This window comes from Thermobia domestica, chromosome 2 (genome assembly GCF_964235325.1).
Source record: "Thermobia domestica chromosome 2, izTheDome1.hap1.1, whole genome shotgun sequence".
Taxonomy (NCBI): domain Eukaryota; kingdom Metazoa; phylum Arthropoda; class Insecta; order Zygentoma; family Lepismatidae; genus Thermobia; species Thermobia domestica.
Window position 1 is genome coordinate 321,937,525 of NC_137455.1, and position 21,321 is coordinate 321,958,845.

Sequence of the window (21,321 nt, forward strand, 5' to 3'; positions counted from 1 at the left end):
TGTAAATTACCGGTATTATGTCTTGAAAAGTTTTAAAAACTAAACGTTTGAATTGTATTTCAAATTTCTTTTAAGAAAAACAAGCATTTGAACCCTCTCTGGGTCCAATCTGTTTCTTTTTTTGTCACAAATTTGCCCTGACATGGAAAACAGTTTCTCTGAAAACACTGTTGCTGGTGGAGCAGAGAGATATTTTCTTGACAGTTTACTGAGTCGAGTAAATGCAATCCTCTCCCTCTTCCAGAAGTCTCCAACATTGGTGTGAGGACTTGACAGAGGTTCAGCGAAGTACAGCTCACAGAAGACGAGAAAAATCCTAGCAGAAGTAGTGTGACGTAGGTATGGGCTTGACCACTTTTCGCACTAGGGTTTCATATGACACCACGGAATAGCACCAGGAGCGTCATTTCAGATTTTGCTTGGGGGAAGCAAGATCCCTTGATGTATGTAAAATTTCGCGTTTTTCACTGATTTACTACTATTCTATTGATAAAATCTATATACAACTCAAACTCAGGGGGGGGGCAAATGCCCCTCCCTGCCCCCCTAAATGACGCTCCTGAATAGCACACAGATAACTACCCGGAGTAGCAGACGGCATCTAAGTATAGACCACACCTCAAATATCGAAAATGGACTTGACCGTGTCGTTGACCTTTCCCCGCTTCCTCTGTTTTAGGGTTCTTCTCGTCATCTGTGAGCTGTACTGAGTGACTTCTTTTTGACACTGTAGTAGTTGAAGTCTTATCAGGATCAGGGCCGTGCCGCGAAAAAATCAGCTCCCGGGCGAGAGTATACGACGGCGCCCCATACATATATTCCAAGCAATTTTTCCTATCTTTTTTTCTTTTTTCTCCCGAATTTTTCGCCCCCCTCCCCCGGGGACGGCCCTGATCAGGATCATCAAAGTACTGAGTATCTTTTCTACATTGGTCTTTATTCTGTCAACTGATGACTGAAACAAAACCAACGTGAATAAGCACAAAGAACAACTAACTTATTTATACTAGAAACATAATTTTAACTTTTTAAAATCGACCTACATAGAAAAAAAAACTTGATTAAACACTTAACAAGCCCGAATCATATTAAGTGTACCGTTTCAAAAATTTCAAGAGAAAATTAACAATTAGGGATGGGTTTAGATCTCTTCATCTTAAAATTTGAGTAAAAGAATATCTGAATACTTGTTCTTTCAAATTAAAAAAACTATATTTTTATATTTAGTTTGCACAGATAGTTAGTAACTAAGATGTTATTGAACATACAGTAACAATTACGCTCAAATTTGACTTTATGAAGTACATAAGCAAAACAGCAGTTCAAGTAAAAAATTAACTCAATTTCAAACTGAAATTGCAACTGAAAGTAAATAGCTAGTAATAAGTTAACAGAATTTCTTTTTCATAGGTCACAATGGAATCACTTGTTTTTCATAATGTCCATTGAAAAATTAAATATGAATAAGATTTTGTATTTTGTTGATTTAAGTTTAATTTTAATTTTAGTAAAACTATGAAAGTGGGCTATTTTCCCAAGCTTTATTTATTAGGCTATGCCATTTACTTTTAAATGTTATTAAATTTTAAACACAGTTAATAAATAAATAGCCTATTTAAATAAAACACATTAAATAAAGGCAGCCTAGCCCTGTAATTATAGCATGGGACACATAGCCTATTTTCTTAGTTTATTCAAATAAAAATTAGATTTTTAGGAATTTGGCATTAAAGGCTTAATTAAAAATAAAAATTGGTGACTTACTTGGTCTGACTTTGAAATTGAAGCTAAGATACTTGAGGAATGTTGGTTTTCTGTCCCATTCAACATCTGAGCTTCTTTCAGCAGTATTTCTTTAGCTTTATGCAGACTTTCTGCACTCAAAATAACACTTCCTTGCAACCGTGGATCCAGGAGAGTGGCTAAAGCATATTTTTTTCTCCTCTTCTAAGATGACATATCTTCTATTGAGGGATTCAAGTCCTCTGGTAAATGTTTCCAATCCAAAAGTTGATTTTAAGGTTTCTAGCTCCTTCTTTGCGCTGCTAACTATCGGTATGGCCTCGGATATGGTCGTTTGAGCAGAACTTCATTGGAATGTCGCATCATCAAAAATTTTTAAGTCTTACAACATTAGATATTAGTTTCCAGTCATTGCCAGTTAACTCAATAGGTTTGCTTAGCTTTGGGGCGACGTAGGATATGGCTCTTCTTTGTTCCAGCAAACGGTCCATCATGTGTTTGGTGGAGTTCCATCTCATAGGTTCATCTTGTATCAGCTTAGTTCAATCTTGTTCATCTTGTATCAGTTGCCTGAGGCCATTGCTGCTATAACATTTCTTCCACTGTCTTACCATTACATGAATCTTTTCAGAAATATTCCATTTCTTGAAAACTTCTTTCAGAAAATCGCCTATGGCCTCATCCGAATGATTTATTTCAGGAAAAGGAATACTTTAAGCATATGTGTTTCCATTCTGAATCTATGAATAAGTATGAAGTTACGCTCATATAGTCATCATTAGCTGTAGAAGACCAAAGATCAGTCACTATACTAATATTCTCGGCACTCTGAATTAATTCACACACCGCAAGTTTGGTTTGATCATACAACTTGGGTATTTCAACTGTAGTAAAATATTTCCTTTTAGGGATCTCATATCTTAGTTCTAGGTGATTTATGAGCCTCATAAAGCCTTTGTCTTCAACAACACTGAATGGCTGATTGTCTAGACAGATCATCTTGCTCATCTTGCTGATTTTTCTGGTTATTGCCCTAGCCTTAGAATCATCATTTCTCAATTTGGATGTCCTTTTTATAAAGTTACTGAGAGTTGGTTGGGTTAGGATGGAAGATGTGCTTGAGAGAGCTTCTGGTGAAGTCCCAAAGCTGCTTGAACCTGGACTAGGAATATCATTATGCAAGGGAGTAGCAGGCCTACTTACTTTTGCAGAGGTTAGGCCTGCCACATTTAGTGGTATTGGTGGATCATGTAGACCTACATAGTTTCACATTATTGAAGTTTAATTTTCATGAACTCTATTTTGTGAAAGGTCTGTAAATGTTTGTTGAAGTTTGAAGTTGTATGGGACTTACCACCTCTTGATATTTTTTTGTTGTATAACTTGCAAAGAGCAAAAACACTCTCTTCACATTCTTTGGTTAAAAAAAAAGTGCCAAACATCACTAATTTTTCTTTTAGTTGTCATTTCATACACTTTCAGAAATAATTATTGTTTTATAACCAAACACCAACATAGACCAAACAAACACAGACGCAAATACGCAACAGCGAAATGGCGACAGACGTAGTGTATATACGAACCTTGGACGGGACATGCAAAACCAGTGTTGCAAGTACATTGGCCAGAATTAATTATTGGATGTATGAGCAGTTAAAAATTCCCGTTTCCAGTTGAAATTATCGTACAATTGTAAATAACATTTAAACTGAAGAAATTAATTATATTTCCGATTCTTTTTCCGAGTTGCGTAATAACAAATTGTCTGCAAATAAGGCAATAAGTTTCAGTTTCAAGTGTACTTGCAAATGGCGTTCGTGTAGCCAAGGCCACACTTTAGCAATACGAGATTAAAACTGTACTGCAGACAGACGACATACTGACGACTGACAACACAATACTGATTCCCAATCGACTTAATTTAGGCTGTTTTTTTTTTATAAAGGATACATAATTTAAAATTTTACTAACAATATATTAACAATTTTTAATATTAAAAAAAGAATAACCTACTATCTAAATAACCAATTATGAATATTTGTCGTCCACATAAAACAATGCTGACCGTTCGATTTAGGTTAAGTGGTTTGAACCGATTAGTCGCCGGTGATTTTTGTCGTCTGTTCGAAATAATTTACGTAGTTTTCATTGCAGAAGGTAGTCATTTATGGTTTGTTTAATACTTTAAACAGATAATCTGTACATTTCTTAGTGTTTTCGTAACATACCATCATAAAAATAATTTTTTTGAGAGTTTTCACTATTTTTCGTCGGAATCGAACAGAATAGGTATCGAACCCGGTAACGCAAAGAATCAAGAATAGACTATTCTCGATACCGCCGGTATCGAAGATATCGAAGAATCGAGAATCAGAATCGGCCCATCCCTATTTAAAATGAATAGTTCTTGTTGAAAACAGACTTCATGATGATGGTAGTTAAATTTATTAAGCTGACCTATTTGATTACTACATTCATAATCATGTTTAGGTCGCATTAGTCCAAGGTCACATGGACAGTGATAAAGCAAATGGTCAAACAAATACCAGCATGAATTGCTTAATTGTTGCCAACTCTCGAACAGTAGCAAACACCTGCACCATTTAGTTATTTATCACAGTTTTGGTATGAAAACTAGTCTTGTTTTTCTCACAAACAAGCTTCTTATCATTGAAGGTGGAAACAAGTTTTTTTTTAAAAAAAATGTAAACAGATGGAGAAGGATAATCAAGAAATAAAGATAAAAGAACAAGTTGCACTGGAATTGCAAACTGATATATTGAGATTGAAGCTTGATATTGAATTCTATAAAAAGGATTACCATCTTTCCTCTGCAGACGTATTTGCTTTATCTTTCACTAATGTATTAGGTTATTATTTGAAGAAAAAACAGACACAACGAGATTGTATTTGTAGGTTTAGTTCCCTCCCTTTCGTTGTTCATGAAGGGGTAGCATACTTAAAATGGTGGCTTTTAAGATTTGTTCTTTCTAGAGAAAGGGGCGGCAAATGATGGCGTTGTAACTGGGTGACAAATTGCCTAGGGCCATTACTGATTGTAAGACTTCTGTCTCGTCCTAGTAATAAGTGAAGACGTATTACTATGGGATGTTTGATCCCAATCAGATGAGTTCAATGTTTTTTTTTTTTTTCAAAAAATCTGCCTCAAAATTTGACCACTCATAATTAGGAAACCGAAAGCCTACACAACATAATACATTGGTGTCGAAAACTTACGGACGAAAGTAAGTTTCACATCCTGTGTCACTCTCAAGTGGCATAGACCGATGAAACTTGAACCATACATAGAAAGTAGTGTAATAGTACGATACAAAAAAGGTAGCCATCTTTTTCTTGCGTATCCATTGTTGATGAGGTTGCAAGCCTCTCAAAAATAAACTACCTAGTTTTCAGTTAGTTCACAGATACTACGAGGGAAGGAAAGGGCTGTGAAACGAACAAACTTTCAAAGTGTTCTGAAGTAACTAATGAAGTTATGTTTTAAAAGTTTTAAAAATACAAAAAAAATACTTAATGTGTTTATTATTGGTACACTTACCTTATATGGTAATACCTGCATTGTGCGTCTGTCAGATTATGAAAGTAAAATAGAAAGTGCTAATTGAATAATCCTTTAAAAAACAGTAGGAAATAATTTCTGCAGTAAATAAATAAACTCGCGATCGTTACCCTGTGGTCACCAAATTGTTGAACTGCACACAATTTTAATTTACGCTCATTATAGCTTAACCAGTGGTAGACATCTTAATCTGGTTAACCAATATTCAATATTTTGCGCAATACTTAACTACTTTTAAAAAAAGTTTCATTTAAAAAGAAACAAGTTGTAACAAGTTTTAAGGTTTAAGCAAGGATAATGGTGTTTAACACATTAAGCACAAGCTGCAACAAGAAAAGAGGAAGGATTGAAGGTATCAATTTTCACAATATTAAATTTTATGTAACTTTTATAAGTTTGTATTAAACTAAATTATAAATAACGAGTGAAGTCAAGGAGCTAAATTAATTATGGTTTTTCATCCTGAAAATATAAACACGCTCACACAAAGCAGATTTTATAGATGATCTAGAAATAAGAAGCTCACATGAGAAATATTATCATACGCATGTATGATATATTTAAAGTACCAAAGAGAAGACTATGGACATACATTACCAGGTAGTAGTATAAAATTAGGGCTATGTTGTAATATATATTTGTGGTAAAATAATTGAGTTTAATATGTTGATAGTAAATACATAAAATTTCAAATAGAATAAATATAATATGGCAATCAAAATTATTGTTCTATTATACGATTTCTTACCTTGCTTTAAGACATTCTTGCAGTTTTACGAACTGTCTTCCCAAAAATGGAACTTTACGGCTAAAATGAGTGAGTGCACTTGAAAGACGGATGTGTAAGATGGTTAAACTTGACAATACATGCTCCAGCTGCGTACTTATAAGTAGGTCTGCTTTAAAAGGGTACCGTATAGTAGAGTAGAGTTTTGTTAGCTTAGGGTTAGTAAAGTTTGGACCTATTTTGTTAAAAGTAATCGAGTGTAATTTCTCGTATTCGCGCAAGGATATCAACAGGAGAGGGCGTTGTAAAGTTTAACCATGTTAATTTCCACCGGTGCTATACAACATTAGGTAATACTTTACAATGCTGGTGTGGCTATTGTAGCATATGTAGAGATTCCATATCGTTGTGATATATGTAATATCGGTATCTTATTATGAAAAAGTAGTAACATGACATGTTGGCGATCAACAATGTATCAAGTTACCCCCTCCCACAAAACAAGGAACCAAGAGTACAAATAGCACAACGATATGGAATCTCCATACATATATATACATCATCATCATATTACTACTACTACTTATGTCGAGAACAGAGCCCAACCAACCCGTGTGGGACTTCTAATCCGTCCCTACTACTACTACTACTTATCTTTATGTCGGAAACAGAACTCAACCAGCCCCTGTTGGGCTTCTAACCCGTTCCTACTACTAATATCAGTGGTTCAAATCTGTCTTCAACATTAGGGATGGGGGGACGGGTAAGGCCGTTCCCATATTTTTTTTATTAATGTTCCAAATATTTTATGAAGTTGAAAAACAATGCTGTGGAGGATCAGGGGAGCAGAGTTGTCTTCAACATTGGAAAGCGTTTAGATTTGAGGCTTATTCTGGGGGGACATTAAACTTCATCTCGCTTTCCTTTGTGACAATCGGTCACAAATCATCACATTTCTCCCCAGAAAACACATTTCAAATTGGATTATTGGGGGACAATCCCCCTAGTTCCAAGACTGGATGTCCCCCTCATCCCCGGGATTTGCGCCAGTTACTATTACTACTACCACTACTACTACTACTAATACTAAAGCAACCTTATCTACACTAAGCATTAACTTACCTCACATTGTAGGCGGGTATAGTCTACCGACCTCCACAAGGAAAATCTCGTTTGCGTAGGAAAATGTTTCCTGAAACGATAGGAAGGTAGATGTCCAGCAAAATGGTGCCTCTTGTTACCATATCGTGGAATACTATTCTTGGCGTCCTTCCACAAACCCTCAATATTTTGGATGTGCACTCCTGGCATTGGGTCTACGAAATTTAAGGAATGATTCACTGCGATGTGCTCAAATCCTACCTCATTCAACCTATCGTAAGACTTCCCGCAATCACTATGAATGGTTGCACCCATTGCTGAAGAACTAAAACAAGGACTTCAGCTAAACGATTTTGCACTACGCTTATGAATACTTTCCCTGATCCTATCTCAATTCCCCCAAAACGCAAACTTCACGGCAGAAGTTCTTGATTAGATCAATCAATATAAGTTCTTGATAAGATACCAAGATTCCAGGAAGCATTATTGATACTTGGACGACTGCTCAAGTACCAATAAGCCACTAGTCGTGTCACCACAAAATAATTAAGCTTTGCTCTACCGAAGAAAGTACCATTGAAAATTGAAGAGGAAAACTCACAACGCTTTTCTCTCCTCGAATTTCCAATAGTACCTCTGGCAACGAAACTATCCCTTTCTTTTATGAAAACAGTTTCCTTACCACATGATTTACACAATTTCCCTAGTGAAAGCACTCCATGATTTTGTCATAATATGAGAGTTCCACTTCCTTCTCTGCCAGCTGTTATTTCCACAAGCCTATAGAAAAAATACTCACTGATTTCGCACCTGTCACGAACTGGAATACGCATAAAAATCCCACCTGCCATTTTCGATCTCAATTTACCACGCCTACTTGTCACACTAAATAGTTCTGGAATGTTCTTTCTTACTTAACACACTTCGGATTAATACACTGATAATTGTTACGTATACATACGACAAGGCCACTCCAAGTACTGAGTGTAATTACGGTACACTGTAAAAATCATTTTAATAAAATAAGGATCTCACACTTCACAACACTCACTACTATTTAATATTTAAAAATTCAACGAAAAGTAATCAATGCTTTATAATTTTCTGCATGAAGCAACGAAATATTTACCAGTTTAAATGTTCCGCCACACTCGAGAAATACAACTTCCGCTAGAGCTCGACACAGAAGTCTCTGCCGCGATACAAATGCTTCACACCCCGCCCTTCTTACATGCATTTCTTCGCCCCCTTGTTTCTAGCACGTGCTATGTTGCCACAATAGTCAGTTAAATTCTTGACACCGAGGAGGAAAGATAATTTAAAAGTCTATGCGAATTTATGTTCCATATCATTCTCTCTCCTTTTCGCTGAAGTAAGTTTGGCAACTGCGCATGACACCTTTCATTATGACGCATATTGTTCTTTCCATGCTGAACTATCATTCGCTGAATAAAGTGTAGTGTTGCCAACGGCAGACGAAAGCAGCAAAAATATACCTTTCAGAAGCAGAAGTATTCTGCAAGATTTCTTTCTAGAAAAATCATTGTTAAAAAAAACTTATTAGCATACGACAATAGAGATTAGTGGTGTTGAAGTACCTTTTTCTAAGTGCGCGCGTTTTTCGAACTGTGGTGAAGACAGCCTTTTTTTTTTAAAAAAAAAAGCTCGGAGTGTTTTTTTAGTGTTGAAAGTTTTGTAGATAGCCTATTCCTAGTTTTTTAAGTTTAACGCTTGTAAAAACGTTTATTTGCGCAATGCCTCCAGTGTTGTCTAAATTGAAAACAAAGACTTTATATAGCCAAGCGAGAGAAATTGTGAATAATGTTCATTCATTTCTGAAGATGGAAGCTAGTGAAGGTGTTAATATTCCAATTAAACATTTTGGTAAAAGAGCGGCAGCTGCAAGCGGGGTCCCGGAACGAACAATTCGAGGAATTGTGAAGGAAAGAGAAGTTCTTGAGTGGTCAGAAGGGCCCTCCACATCATTCTCTACTCCTGGAAAGAGGAGACCAAAACCAGCACCTAAATCTTCAGTGGACAATTTCGATGAATGTGTCATCCGTAGGTGTGTGTATGACTATGCTATGCGTGAAAAGCAACTGCCAACACTTAGCAAATTGCACACGACATTACAAGAAGAATTAAATTTTGCGGGTAGTAAAGAGAGTTTGAGACGCTTACTGCATAAGCTGGGTTTTAAGTGGAGGAAGACACCAAATAATAGAACCATTTTAAGCGAAAAGCAAGAGATTTGTGCTTAAAGAACGCGGTTCTTGAGACAAATAAGGCATTTTAGGCGGGAAGGACGACCAATCATATATGTAGATGAAACATATTTACATAGTTCTCATACTCCAGAATATGGTTGGTCAGATGATTCTGGCAAATGTTTTCTGGTGGCTATGTCCAAGGGACGACGTCTTGTGATAGTTCACGCCGGAGGTAATGATGGGTTTGTTCCTAATGCTTTACTAATGTTTAAATCTAATTCGAAATCAGGGGACTACCACGATGACATGAACAGCGATAATTTCATGAAATGGCTTCGAGAAAAACTAATTCCTAATCTTTCACCTAGATCTGTTATTGTTTTAGACAATGCCTCGTATCACAACCAGGGGCGTCATTTAGGGAGAGCAGGAGGGGGCAATTGTCCCCCCCCCCAAGAGTTTGAGTAATACATATACTTTAATCGATTGACTACTAATATACTAGTACAAAACGTGAAAGTCTTCTTATGTTGGTGGTGCTCTTGCCCCCCTCAAGCGAAGTCTGAAACGACGCCCCTGATCACAACGCGCAATTAAATCCTGTCCCCACTCAAGATTCTTTAAAAAAAGATATGCAGAGATGGCTTCAAGAAAAGGGGTTACCTTTCATGCCTGACATGACACGACCTGAGCTGTACGAATTAATCAAATTACACAAACCTAAACATGTAACCTACAAAGTTGACACAATGAATATCGGACATTGTGTATTAAGATTTCCACCATATCACCCTGAATTAAATCCAATAGAAAAAATATGGGCATTAGTGAAAAACTGGGTGGCATATCACAACACAACCTTTAATTTGGATGCGGTCATTCAGCTCGCACAATGCAAATTTGAGAGTGTCACAAGCGAAGAATGGGGCTCAAGGTGTCGTCTTGTCGAAGAGATCGAGAATGAGTTTATGGAGCGCAAGGGCCTGATAGATGAATATGAAGATAATGCTGCATCGGCACCTTTCATAATTTACGTGGACCCTGAATCAACTGACACAGCCTCGGAGATTGAGGACTTCTCAGGAGATCCTGAATCAACTGACACGGCCTCGGAGGTTGGGGAGAACTTGTCAGGAATAGAAGAATTAGACTAATTAATGCGTGAAGTGTGTCATTAGTCTTAGCCTTAATATGTTTGTAGCCATTGGAATAAGGTAAGCTCTCTCTTTATTAATAGGCTGTACATGTTATTCATTTACGTTAGTATATTTCTTTTTGTACAATGCTTGATAGTTATTCTTTTGGATACTTAGATTGCAACACTGTGCTGTGCAACGATCGCGGCAGAAACAAGTGTGTTGGACTCTACTTGCGCGCGAACACCCCCACTACAATGTAAACAATCAACATGGCATCCATCCGTCAAATTGTATTGCGCAAGTTCTTTTGTAATTTTTAAAGTAAATTTAAAGTTACTTATAGATAATTTGCAACCTTGGTTACCAGCGACATTAAATCAACAACATTTACATAAAAATAAAGCGGAAAGTGCGCTTCTACCTTCTCGGGAAGTACTATACCAGGCACGTAATATATAACCAACATTAGGTCACTAGTATGAAACAACTACAAGTGCTATTAGCCTACTGTTGATAATTCTGAGTACTTACATTAATGATTTGTTTTTGCCACAATGAATTATTTTAATATATCATTCACGTTCACACTCTGCAAAAAATACGTTAAAATACAAATAAGTACCACATACAACCACGATCTAAGTACATGTAAATTGCGCGGCGAATGCTGTGATGAGTAATGACAACAGTATTGCACAAAGCACACTGTCAAACTCTTCGTAATTTTGTCGGCACCTTTCAAACATTAATTTTGAATTTGGCCTACTGAAAGACTTCTCTTGTGTAATAAATGGGACGAAGACATGATATTATTTCTTGGAAGTGAGCTTATAGATTAATTTCTCCAGTATTATGCAAAGTGAACTCAGTAGAAAAAGAACAAGTGCTAGGTAAATTCTAACATTAGTCATGACTGTAGTTTGTAAGAACATTTTTGTTTACGTGTACACTCACTGTTGCTTCGTACCTGCTCTGAAGGAAGTCGCCTCGCTCTGGTTCATCAGCTTTGCCTATGAACAAATTAGTGATGTTTCTCGCATGAATACTCGTTTGTTTCAGGTAAACGCGCCGGATTTCGACAGGTTAAGGACCTTTTTCAAAATCAATTGCCTATTGTGACCATAATATTGGTCGGTGTTGGCCCATTTTTTTTCTTGAAATGTACAGTCTCTACTAATACTAAAAGTTACTTCAAGGCTCAAATGCTAATGTTAAATTTTTTTTATGAAACTGGAACTCGCCAATGGAACCCGAATTCGACACACTTCACCTGGTTTCGACAATTGCGGTATCTGAATTCAACACCTTCAATTATATCCATGTAAAATATTAAGTCGGCATTATTAGTAGTAGTAATCTCTTTTCAGCTTCAAATATTGTTTTATTATTATGCAGAAATTATCAGACGGGCAAAAGAACACAACTTAAATTTTCTGAACCGAGTAGTTATTTCGATTATCCTCAATTCGACATGCTGGAACCTGATTTCGACATTCCATGTCAAACTGAGGTTACAACTATCGGAGAATTATGCAACAAATAGCTTTATGAAAGACTTTGAACATACTTGTACGTTTAGATATTCAGTTAAAATTATATTTGCACTACTGAGCATGAATTCGACAACCTTGTCGAAATCCTGTTCACGTTATGAATAAAGGCTCGTGTTTTCGACAACCTCCCGTTCATGTTACATCACAACCTTTGTCCTCACAGAAGAAAATAAAACGCACTGATTGAAACTCCTTTACAACATTAAAGTACCACTATTTGCTTGAAGCAAACCTAACTTTAATAAAAGTCTTACGAAAATAACCTGCCGTCTTATGTTTTCCTTAAGATTATGTGTTTTTTCTCGAAGAGTGTGTCACACACACAACAATTTACTTCTTTTCTCCATACATATGATTCACCTACTGTAACCGTACTTCTGACACGAGAAAAGACACTCCCATAATGTTGCCACTTCTATTCACGATTGCAGAGATGACATCTTACGCTTATTTCACAACATTTAAACACAGGTATGTCGAATTCGGGTGCCTGTCGAATTCAGGCGCGTTTACCTTATGCAAAGCGAACTCAGTAGAAAAAGAACAAGTGCTAGGTAAATTCTAACATTAGTCATGACTGTAGTTTGTAAGAACATTTTTGTTTACGTGTACACTCACTGTTGCTTCGTACCTGCTCTGAAGGGAGTCGCCTCGCTCTGGTCCATCAGCTTTGCCTATGAACAAATTAGTGATGTTTCTCGCATGAATACTCGTTTGTTTCAATATCTACTGTCGCTTTGCGCCTGCTCCCTACAAACGCATCCGCTACATGGGCTCCAGCTTCGCTCTGCGCTGAACAGAAATAATACAATTCTTGGTTGTAGTGACTAGTGACACATAACACGCTTGCAGTGTTTTTCGCATGAACAATCGTTTTTGAACTTCCATACTGTTTTTTATAAGTGTTGGAGATCTTATAAAGCAACTATGTCCAGTTGGTCGTTTGCCTGTCTGTTGACAGGTATCAGCAAAAACGGCAAACGGTTACCTGTAATCAATTCAGCGTCTCAAGAATAGATTCCATCTCTTTCGTCAACACTCTATTCAAACCGGAAATAGTACAAATCAACAATTTCCGTTTTCAACGTTTATCGCCATAGAACAAAAAGGGAACAGATAGCAACATGGGGTTTTATTCCATCGATTCAGCGTCTCAACAGAACATCACTACCCAAAGCATTTATCAAAACCGTAAGTGGATATAATTTAGTGGTACTTCTGGTTTCAACAATGGTTTCCATACAACAAAAACAATAAAAGATTGTTCGTTAAAACTGTTTTTTTGCAATCGATTCAGCGTCCGAAGAATAGGTTTCACCTACTGTGCTAACTCTCTATTCGAACTGCAAATGGTAGAAATCAACCATTTCTGGTTCCAACGTTGTTCTACATAGAACACAAAAGTAACAGATAGCTACAAGTTGTTTGTTTGTAATCGACTCAACGTTTTAATACAACATACCATCACTGCTCGCAACACTCTTCGGAAACCAGAAGTGGTTGAAATTTACTAGTACTTCAGATTTCAGTATTGACTTTCATAGGTCAAAAACTGAAAAGGATATCGAGAAGAGCATTTTTTAAAAAAATCTATTCAACGTCCCAAGAATAGGTACCATCTCCTCCGTCAACCCTCCATTCATACCAGAAATGGTAGAAATCAACCATTTCCTATTTCAACCTTGATCGTCATAGAAGAAAACGGTAATAGACAGCGACAATCGACTCAGTATTTCAAGAAAACATACCACTACCAGCTACAATGCTCCACCAAAACAACAAGTGGTTAATATTTACTAATACTTCCGGCTTCAATACTTATTTCCATAGAACAAAAACTTTGAGATATCGAAAAGCGGTTTCTTGACACATATTCAGCGTCCCAAGAATGAGTTTTACCTCGACTTCTTTCCATGTGTTGAAACCGGAAGTAGTAAAACCCTACGTTTTCCGATTACAATACTCATCACGTAATGAATAAAACGGAAATAGACACCGAGATTTGACGAGCATGCTACTACTGACCCATTCCAGTTTCAACATTCGTTAAAAGTGCTTAATAAACTTATTAAACTGAGATAAATTTTAAATTTTGAAGATTTGTCAAGCTGGTTGAATTATATAATAATTATCAGCAATAGCAAGACAAGGTGAAACAATAAATTCTTTAACTAGACTTTAAATCATTCTAGTTGTTGGGCTCAAAGCTTCAGCCCTCTGTACACTATAGGTTAATATCGTGTGTAATTAAAAGCTCTAATTCTTCACTTGTCCCAATAATAAACAGAGAAGCATTTATGTTTTGTATTATAAATAAGCATTTTCAAATAATCAATTTGAAACAATACAATTTGAGTTGCAATTAAGTCATCACAATATGTTCCTGTAGAAATACACAATTATTCATGTTCAAATCGAAATATGGTTACTGCCCCATTTCTATTTTCAAATAATTAAATAAAATAGAACAATGCAGTTTTAAGTTGCAATTAAAATCGTCACAATAGTTTTAAATCTGAAAATTGCCTATATGTTACCAACATCTATGGCAGGCAGACAGACAGTGACACCTATTAGCTTGTCTCTGCACTAGTAGGAATTAACGTTACTCACAGTCTGACATGTTTTGTATAAATATGATTTAATAGCATACTAACGTTATTTTTTTTTAAATAATAGAAGTAAATATATTTGCCTAAACTTAAGATATTCATTACTTTATGTTCTTACTCAGTGTTCGTTGATTGAGGGAAATTTCTCTAATCTAGGGAAAGTTGGTAGCAAAATGAAGCAAATAGGGAATAGGGGATTTTTTTAGACAAAATTCTGTAACCCAGAAAATAATCGCATTGATTTGCAGACTGCATCTTTTGGCCATCTACTTTTCATAGATAACAAATCGTTAAGTCTCAATACTCTACAGAACAGGATGGTAATATCGAAAGATTAGATATACCTTAGTCTTCAAAAGATAGGCGCCTCCTTTTGCAACCATATGTTTCGTATCTCTGAATTTTGTGGTTCTATTTGTTCATTTTGTCAGTTTAAGAGTTCGTGAGGCAAGTGTAGGAACGTTTGAATTGTGGTGGTTTTCTTCTTTCTTTTATTGGGTAAGTGTTCGTTCTAGCGAATCTCAGAGGAAAAGGAGACAAGAAGAAATTTTCATAGTGATATTGGGAATTATGACTTGATTGCTTTGTCGTTCTTAAACGTTGGGTTTTGAAAATTTCTTTATCATATAACAAAACACATCTTTTTGTGAGCACCCATAAATTAATGTCATAGTATTTTGCGCATTTCTTTCTCATATAAAGTGCATCTTCTCATGAGCATGCGGCAAACTAATTTCACTCTACATTGCACATTTATTTATCATATAACATAACACATCCTTCTATTAATACAAACTAATGTCATTGTATTTTGCACATTTCTTTATCATATAAGGAACTGTATTTTTTTTATTTGCATGCTTAAACTAATGTATTCTAATTGTATTTTGCATATTTCTTTCTAATATAAAATGGATCTTTTCATGAGCGTGCGGCAAACTAAAGTAATTTCAATATTTATTTATCACATTACAAAACGCATTCTTCTATTAACACACATAAACTAATGTTCTCATATTTTGCACATTTCTTCCTTATTTAAAACAATCATCTTTTTAGGAGCATGCTCAAACTAATGCCATTGTATTTTACACACTCCTTTCTCATACAAAATTGCATCTTCTCATGACCATGTGTAAACTAATATCATTGTATTACGCACATTTGTTTATCATATAACAAAATGCATTCTTTTATTAACACGTATAAACTAATGACATTGTATTTTCCACGTGTTTTATCATATAAAATTACATCTTTTCACAATCTTCCATAAGCTAACGTCATTGTATTGCGCACATTTCTTTATTATATTTCAAAATGCATCTTTTATGAGTATGCATAATGTCATATCCGGAGAGCACGGCTGCTTAGTGGTAGAGCGTACTAGATGTCGCTGGAATTATTCCAGGTCAAGTGAATTTAATCGTGTCTGTGGACTTTCTCATTGTTCTCCTGATTCCTCCCAAGTTCTCATTCCACCAATTATATCATTATCATTCACCTTCCTTAATCATCCATCTTCTTTAGCATAAATGCCATTACCGTAAGAAGTAAAACTATGAATTTTGTTTCATTAATGTCATAAATGCACAGAGACCGTAATTTACAAACTAGGAAAAAAAATTAAAAAAGACAAAAGGGAAATGTTTTTCTGTCGGTGGTGAGGAATTTGCCTCATACAATCTGCGAACACTGTTTCTACTGACAAATGAAGTACCGTAATTAACATTGTATTATTTTTGAATGTTTAGGGAAAAGTTTCTAAAGTGTAGGCACCTGGATGGATGGCAAGAAGAAAGACAACAAGACTGAAAAGATGTGGAAGAGTCTTGGGCTTTTCTGCTCCTCCTGTATTACACGACTTCGACACGCATGCAAGAAGACATGAACAATCTTCATGTTTTATAAATCCAACTACACAAAACAATTGTCTCAGCAATGAACAAGGTCCTTTATTTGGCATTGATCATGGTAGACCAACAGATCAAAGTTTTAATTTGTCAGAAAGATGGCCACACGACAATTTGCCAAGTACATCATCACCATTTGCTGGTTCTCAAGTAGAATATATGCGTTATAGCCCATCTCCAAGTGTAAATAATAACCTACAGCCTGTAAAGGACAATTTGACAAAGACATGCAGTAGACATGTAATAGAATCAAATAAGGTTTATCCGTGGCTAAAGGTTGCTAATAGGACAAATGTTGGACAGTCTGAAATTGTTACAGAAGCTAAACCATTTAAAACGAATCACAACGTTGAGGACACACATGAAGGCAAATCAACATCAATTAATTACAATCAATATATTCGAAGTAAAGAAAATGGAATAGTTGATACAAGATTTGGATACGATAATTATTCTTTAGAATATACATCCAGAGAAAATATAAACTATTTTATTTCGCAGAACAAACCACTTCTATTTGCAAACAATAATGATAATCGTTTCGTCAATTCTATAGATGATCGTAGTGATAACATGTCTCAAAATGAAATAAACAGTAAAGTGAATACTGATTTAGATCATGCATTCTCAAAAGAATTAGATGAACCATCAACTGTAGAACGTCAGAATAATTTTCCGTTAGTTCAACTGAAATTCCCAGGAACAGAGTTAACTGTTCCCTTTCGTGATATGCAGATCATTGTTGAGCTACAAGGAAGGGATTCTGATCAATTATCAACAGCGGAGCGTTCGTCACAATCATTACCATCTATAACTACTACCTGCAACACTCACTTGTTGGGTAAAATGAAAGCGTTGAAGAACGAAATTATGATTTCAAAAATTAGTAAGACTTTGTCTGAATCCACACTACATACAAGAAATATAGGACTTCGGCAGGAAGTTGTTAAACCTCCTCTTCATCTTGTTACCCGCTCGAAAAGGAAAGTTCCAATGAACAAGAATAATAAGTTAATGACGTCTATACGAGATGAATCAGGTATATTTAAGGTAGATGATTCGCTTTCACAAACCATATATAAATTTGAAGACGATTTTGTTTATCCAACAGCAGATGAAAGTACACAAACCGAGATTTATCATAAAATTCGACAAAATAAGCATAATCAAGAGGGAGTAACCAGTTATTATGTGAACAAGGATTCAATAAAATATGCAAGAACGAATTCCGAATATAAAAATGTTAGTTCTTTCCGGACAGAAGATAATTATAATGTTCCACGTGAAACTAATTTATCACGTATAATCCAAAAACAAATATACGATGAAAATAGTTTGAAACTATGTTCACCAATTAAGGAGGCTGAAAAGAGAAACATTACCAATCAATGCTTATTATTACAAGAAAACAACACTAATTGTTATGGTACCGCGTACATAATTGAAAAGAAGAGGTCTGAAATGAGTTTGAAGGAACTTAAGAAAAATACAAATATGAAATTACCTTCAATACCAATATTGGAAAATATTCAATACAATATTAACACTTCTTCAGATCGAAATGAAGAACAACACTTTTCTGAGAACTCTGTTCAAGATTTACAACCAGAAAATTTTAAAGCATTAACTTCTATGCAGAAAATTCATAAAGCACACTGTTTGGTAACTACGGTTAATAAATTATTAAGAGATATAGAACAAAGAAAACAATCTCACACGTCTGGATCGGGACCACAAAAGCTAAGTAACGTAAAGAAAGAAATTTCACAAACAAAATTCGTGGAGAACAAGGTTGACAGTTACTTACTTGACATTTCAGCGAAAAACGATAATACAGAAGTGCCTTCACAAGACTACAGCAAATGTAAATCATATAAAGCAATGGCAAACGGTGAAACAATATTAAGAGAAACTGTTGAGAGGCAAATCAGTATTGATAATTTAGAATTAGAATCTGCGTCCAGGTTTAAATTATCGAATAGTGAATCCACTCGGAAATTCGAAACAAAACAACAGAACATGCAATTCGAACCACTGGAAATGAGTTCCAGACAAGATCGGAGAACAAATAATATTGACAACGAAAACCAAGTTCAAAATTCGCAAATGTTGAAAGATGAGAAACAAGGTACAATTGAAATAAACATTTTTAAAATATCAAATTCACAATCGGTATCTTCTCAAGGTATAGAAAAATCAATACAAACTAACGACTTGGAAGGAGATATCCGAAATCATATTAATAAAGGAAATATTAGTGAATCAAGGAAAGATTACAGCTTAGACAAAAATGTTCAATCAAGTAATACCGTATCAATATCAAAGTCAGCATTGATGATATTGTTACAAGCGGTGAAAGAAGGTGACACTTCCGATAAGTTAGGAATATCAAACATACTAGAAAATACTAGCAACGGTAAAACATCTGAATGCGTAATTGGGAGTATCCAAATGAAATCTATAATTGATAAAATACAGGAAGATAAAAGCAATACAACCACAGAGTTTGCATTAACGAAGCAGAAAAATGAAGTTCCAACTTTACAACAATCTTCAAGTTTCAGTAGCCATTCAAATTTGTTAACAGACTACACTAAAAAATTCTCCCCTGGTACAAAGACGACTCATTATAAAGCTAACTTTTCCACATTGCACATTGATACAAGCAATTTGCTAGCACAAAGTCAAGTAAAAGCATCAATAAATCCTAACAGTAGTGCTAAAGAATGTGCCAAGAACATATCCTCTCCCTTTACGTTACCGGATCCAAAAGAAAGATGTCCAAAATATTTTTCACAGTTAAACCATAACTTAAAGCAAATGAAGACAGATAATAATGAAAATTCCGCAATATCCCAAGTTAACTACAAAAATGTAGATACAATAAGGAAAGAGTTTCCAGAAACAGATATAAGATCCAAATTAGTGCCTGGAAATTGTATTTATCATGAGAAGAATGGAGGTGACAATGATTTAGGCAGAAGAGAAGAAACCACTTGGATAGAAAATGATCATAGAACAAGACCAATGGAAGGACCGTCATTTCTCGAACAAAATCTAGATTTTAAAGCTTTACAATCAAAGCTATTAGAATGGAGTAATCAAACTGAAGACAAAGGAAATATTGAAAGCAAGATGCTGCCTACAAGCTTTTGTTCTAAGTGTTATAGAACACAAAACCTTTCTTTCAGTGGAAATACTTGCAACTATGCTTTAAAAACCTTTGCCAAACCTAGACATAATACAAATATAATACTGGGAAGACCAAAAAACAGCTTGACTCTTAAGTCATTGTACTCAGACCCATGTCTTCACGAAAGCAGACTTAATGCTGTTTCTCAAGAAATTCTGAGAAATCAAAACGTAATCAGAAGCTTTCCAAAGCAAACTTCAAGCGAAAATGCAAGTAGTTACGTAAGTAAACATTCTTATAATTTTGAACATTCACTATGTACTCCATGTGGCAGCAAAGACAAGAGTTACAGAGATGCTTCGATACAATGCTCATTCGTTGTTAAAGATTTGAGAAAATTCCCAAAAGATTTTTCGTCTTTGAAGGACAAGGGATTTACTGTTAATGAGAGGACTATAGAAAGTGAGAGGGAAAAGATTCAACTTGTGCAAGAAACTTCAAGTTCAACTGTTCATCGTACATCAGACTCACGCAAAACTAGCGGGAATATTAAAAGTCAAAACTCAAATAAAAATTCAAGAAAGCTTAAATCTCGAACTCATTCTGATTCTCTTAATTCGTCAATTACTTCAAACAAAATTAGAAGAAGAAAACACAGAAACGTTTTAGTACAATGTAGTTTACCTCCAAAAGAAGTCAAAGGTCTGGAGAAAAACTGGAATCTAACACAGAGAGATACTTCTTCAAAATCTCTTGTAAATGTCCTACCTAAGAATGAGATCAAATATTATGACACTATAAAACATTCCGAATACATGAGTACACCACCAAAAGTACTAATTAACAAAGATAAAGAGGAAGAAGTCGCCTTTCATCTTCCGCCTGGTTTAGTAAAGCACAAACTTCATACTTGTGGCTTGCATAAACATCCTAACAGCATACTCGAAGGCATGAACCAAGTTATAAGTCAACCAAGATGCTCCACTTGTGGCAAGAGGAAGGTGAAAAGGCAAGGAGACAACAGAAATATTCGCATATATGTGGTACCAAACAACCCTAGAGATGAAATGATGTTAAAAGAAAAGATGAAGGTTATCCTTGGAAAGGGGCAAATATATGTGGCCGATCCTTATCAGACTTCAAAATATTGTCATTATTGTTCAAATACAAATCCAGCTAATTCTTTTGGAGGAAAATTTGGATTTTGTTTTAAAAATATATTGCGTTATTTTACCTGGAATTCCTCCAAGTCTTAAGAAAAAAGTTTATATTTCAATGTATTTTTTTCTGTTGTTTGCTGTACAGGTCTTATTTTATTACCTGCTTATTATATAACATGATTGTATTGCCATTCTTTTCTTTTTATTATAAGTTCGATTTATCAATATAGTTTCGCAAGTACGTATATGTAACTCTGTGTTAAGTGCAGAAGGCTAGGGACGTTGTAAATTCAAATAGTTGTAAATAGACAATTGATAATATAACAAAAACTAATTAAAAATTCAGGCAAAAGGTTTGTATTAGGATTTTATAATTTATACAGTTATGAACATTCCCAGGTATGCGAATTCAAGTTTTAAGTCACTTGTTCCGCTAGTGACCCCTCTTGC

At 35.3% G+C, this 21,321-nt stretch overlaps 1 protein-coding gene across 2 annotated transcripts; it reads left to right on the forward strand.

Moving 5' to 3' along the window:
- The first annotated feature begins 5,658 nt into the window (after positions 1-5,658).
- LOC145678658 (uncharacterized) lies at positions 5,659-21,056 on the forward strand. 2 transcript variants are annotated; one of them, XM_081749035.1, is made up of 2 exons: positions 5,659-5,926; positions 16,420-21,056. In XM_081749035.1, exon 2 carries the CDS (start codon positions 16,453-16,455, stop codon positions 20,965-20,967), a length of 4,515 nt encoding a protein of 1,504 aa, XP_081605161.1. In that variant the 5' UTR covers positions 5,659-5,926; positions 16,420-16,452; the 3' UTR covers positions 20,968-21,056. The 2 variants fall into 2 exon arrangements, with proteins under 2 accessions (XP_081605161.1, XP_081605162.1); XM_081749036.1 differs by having other exon boundaries at positions 5,659-5,923.
- Positions 21,057-21,321: the final 265 nt, after the last annotated feature.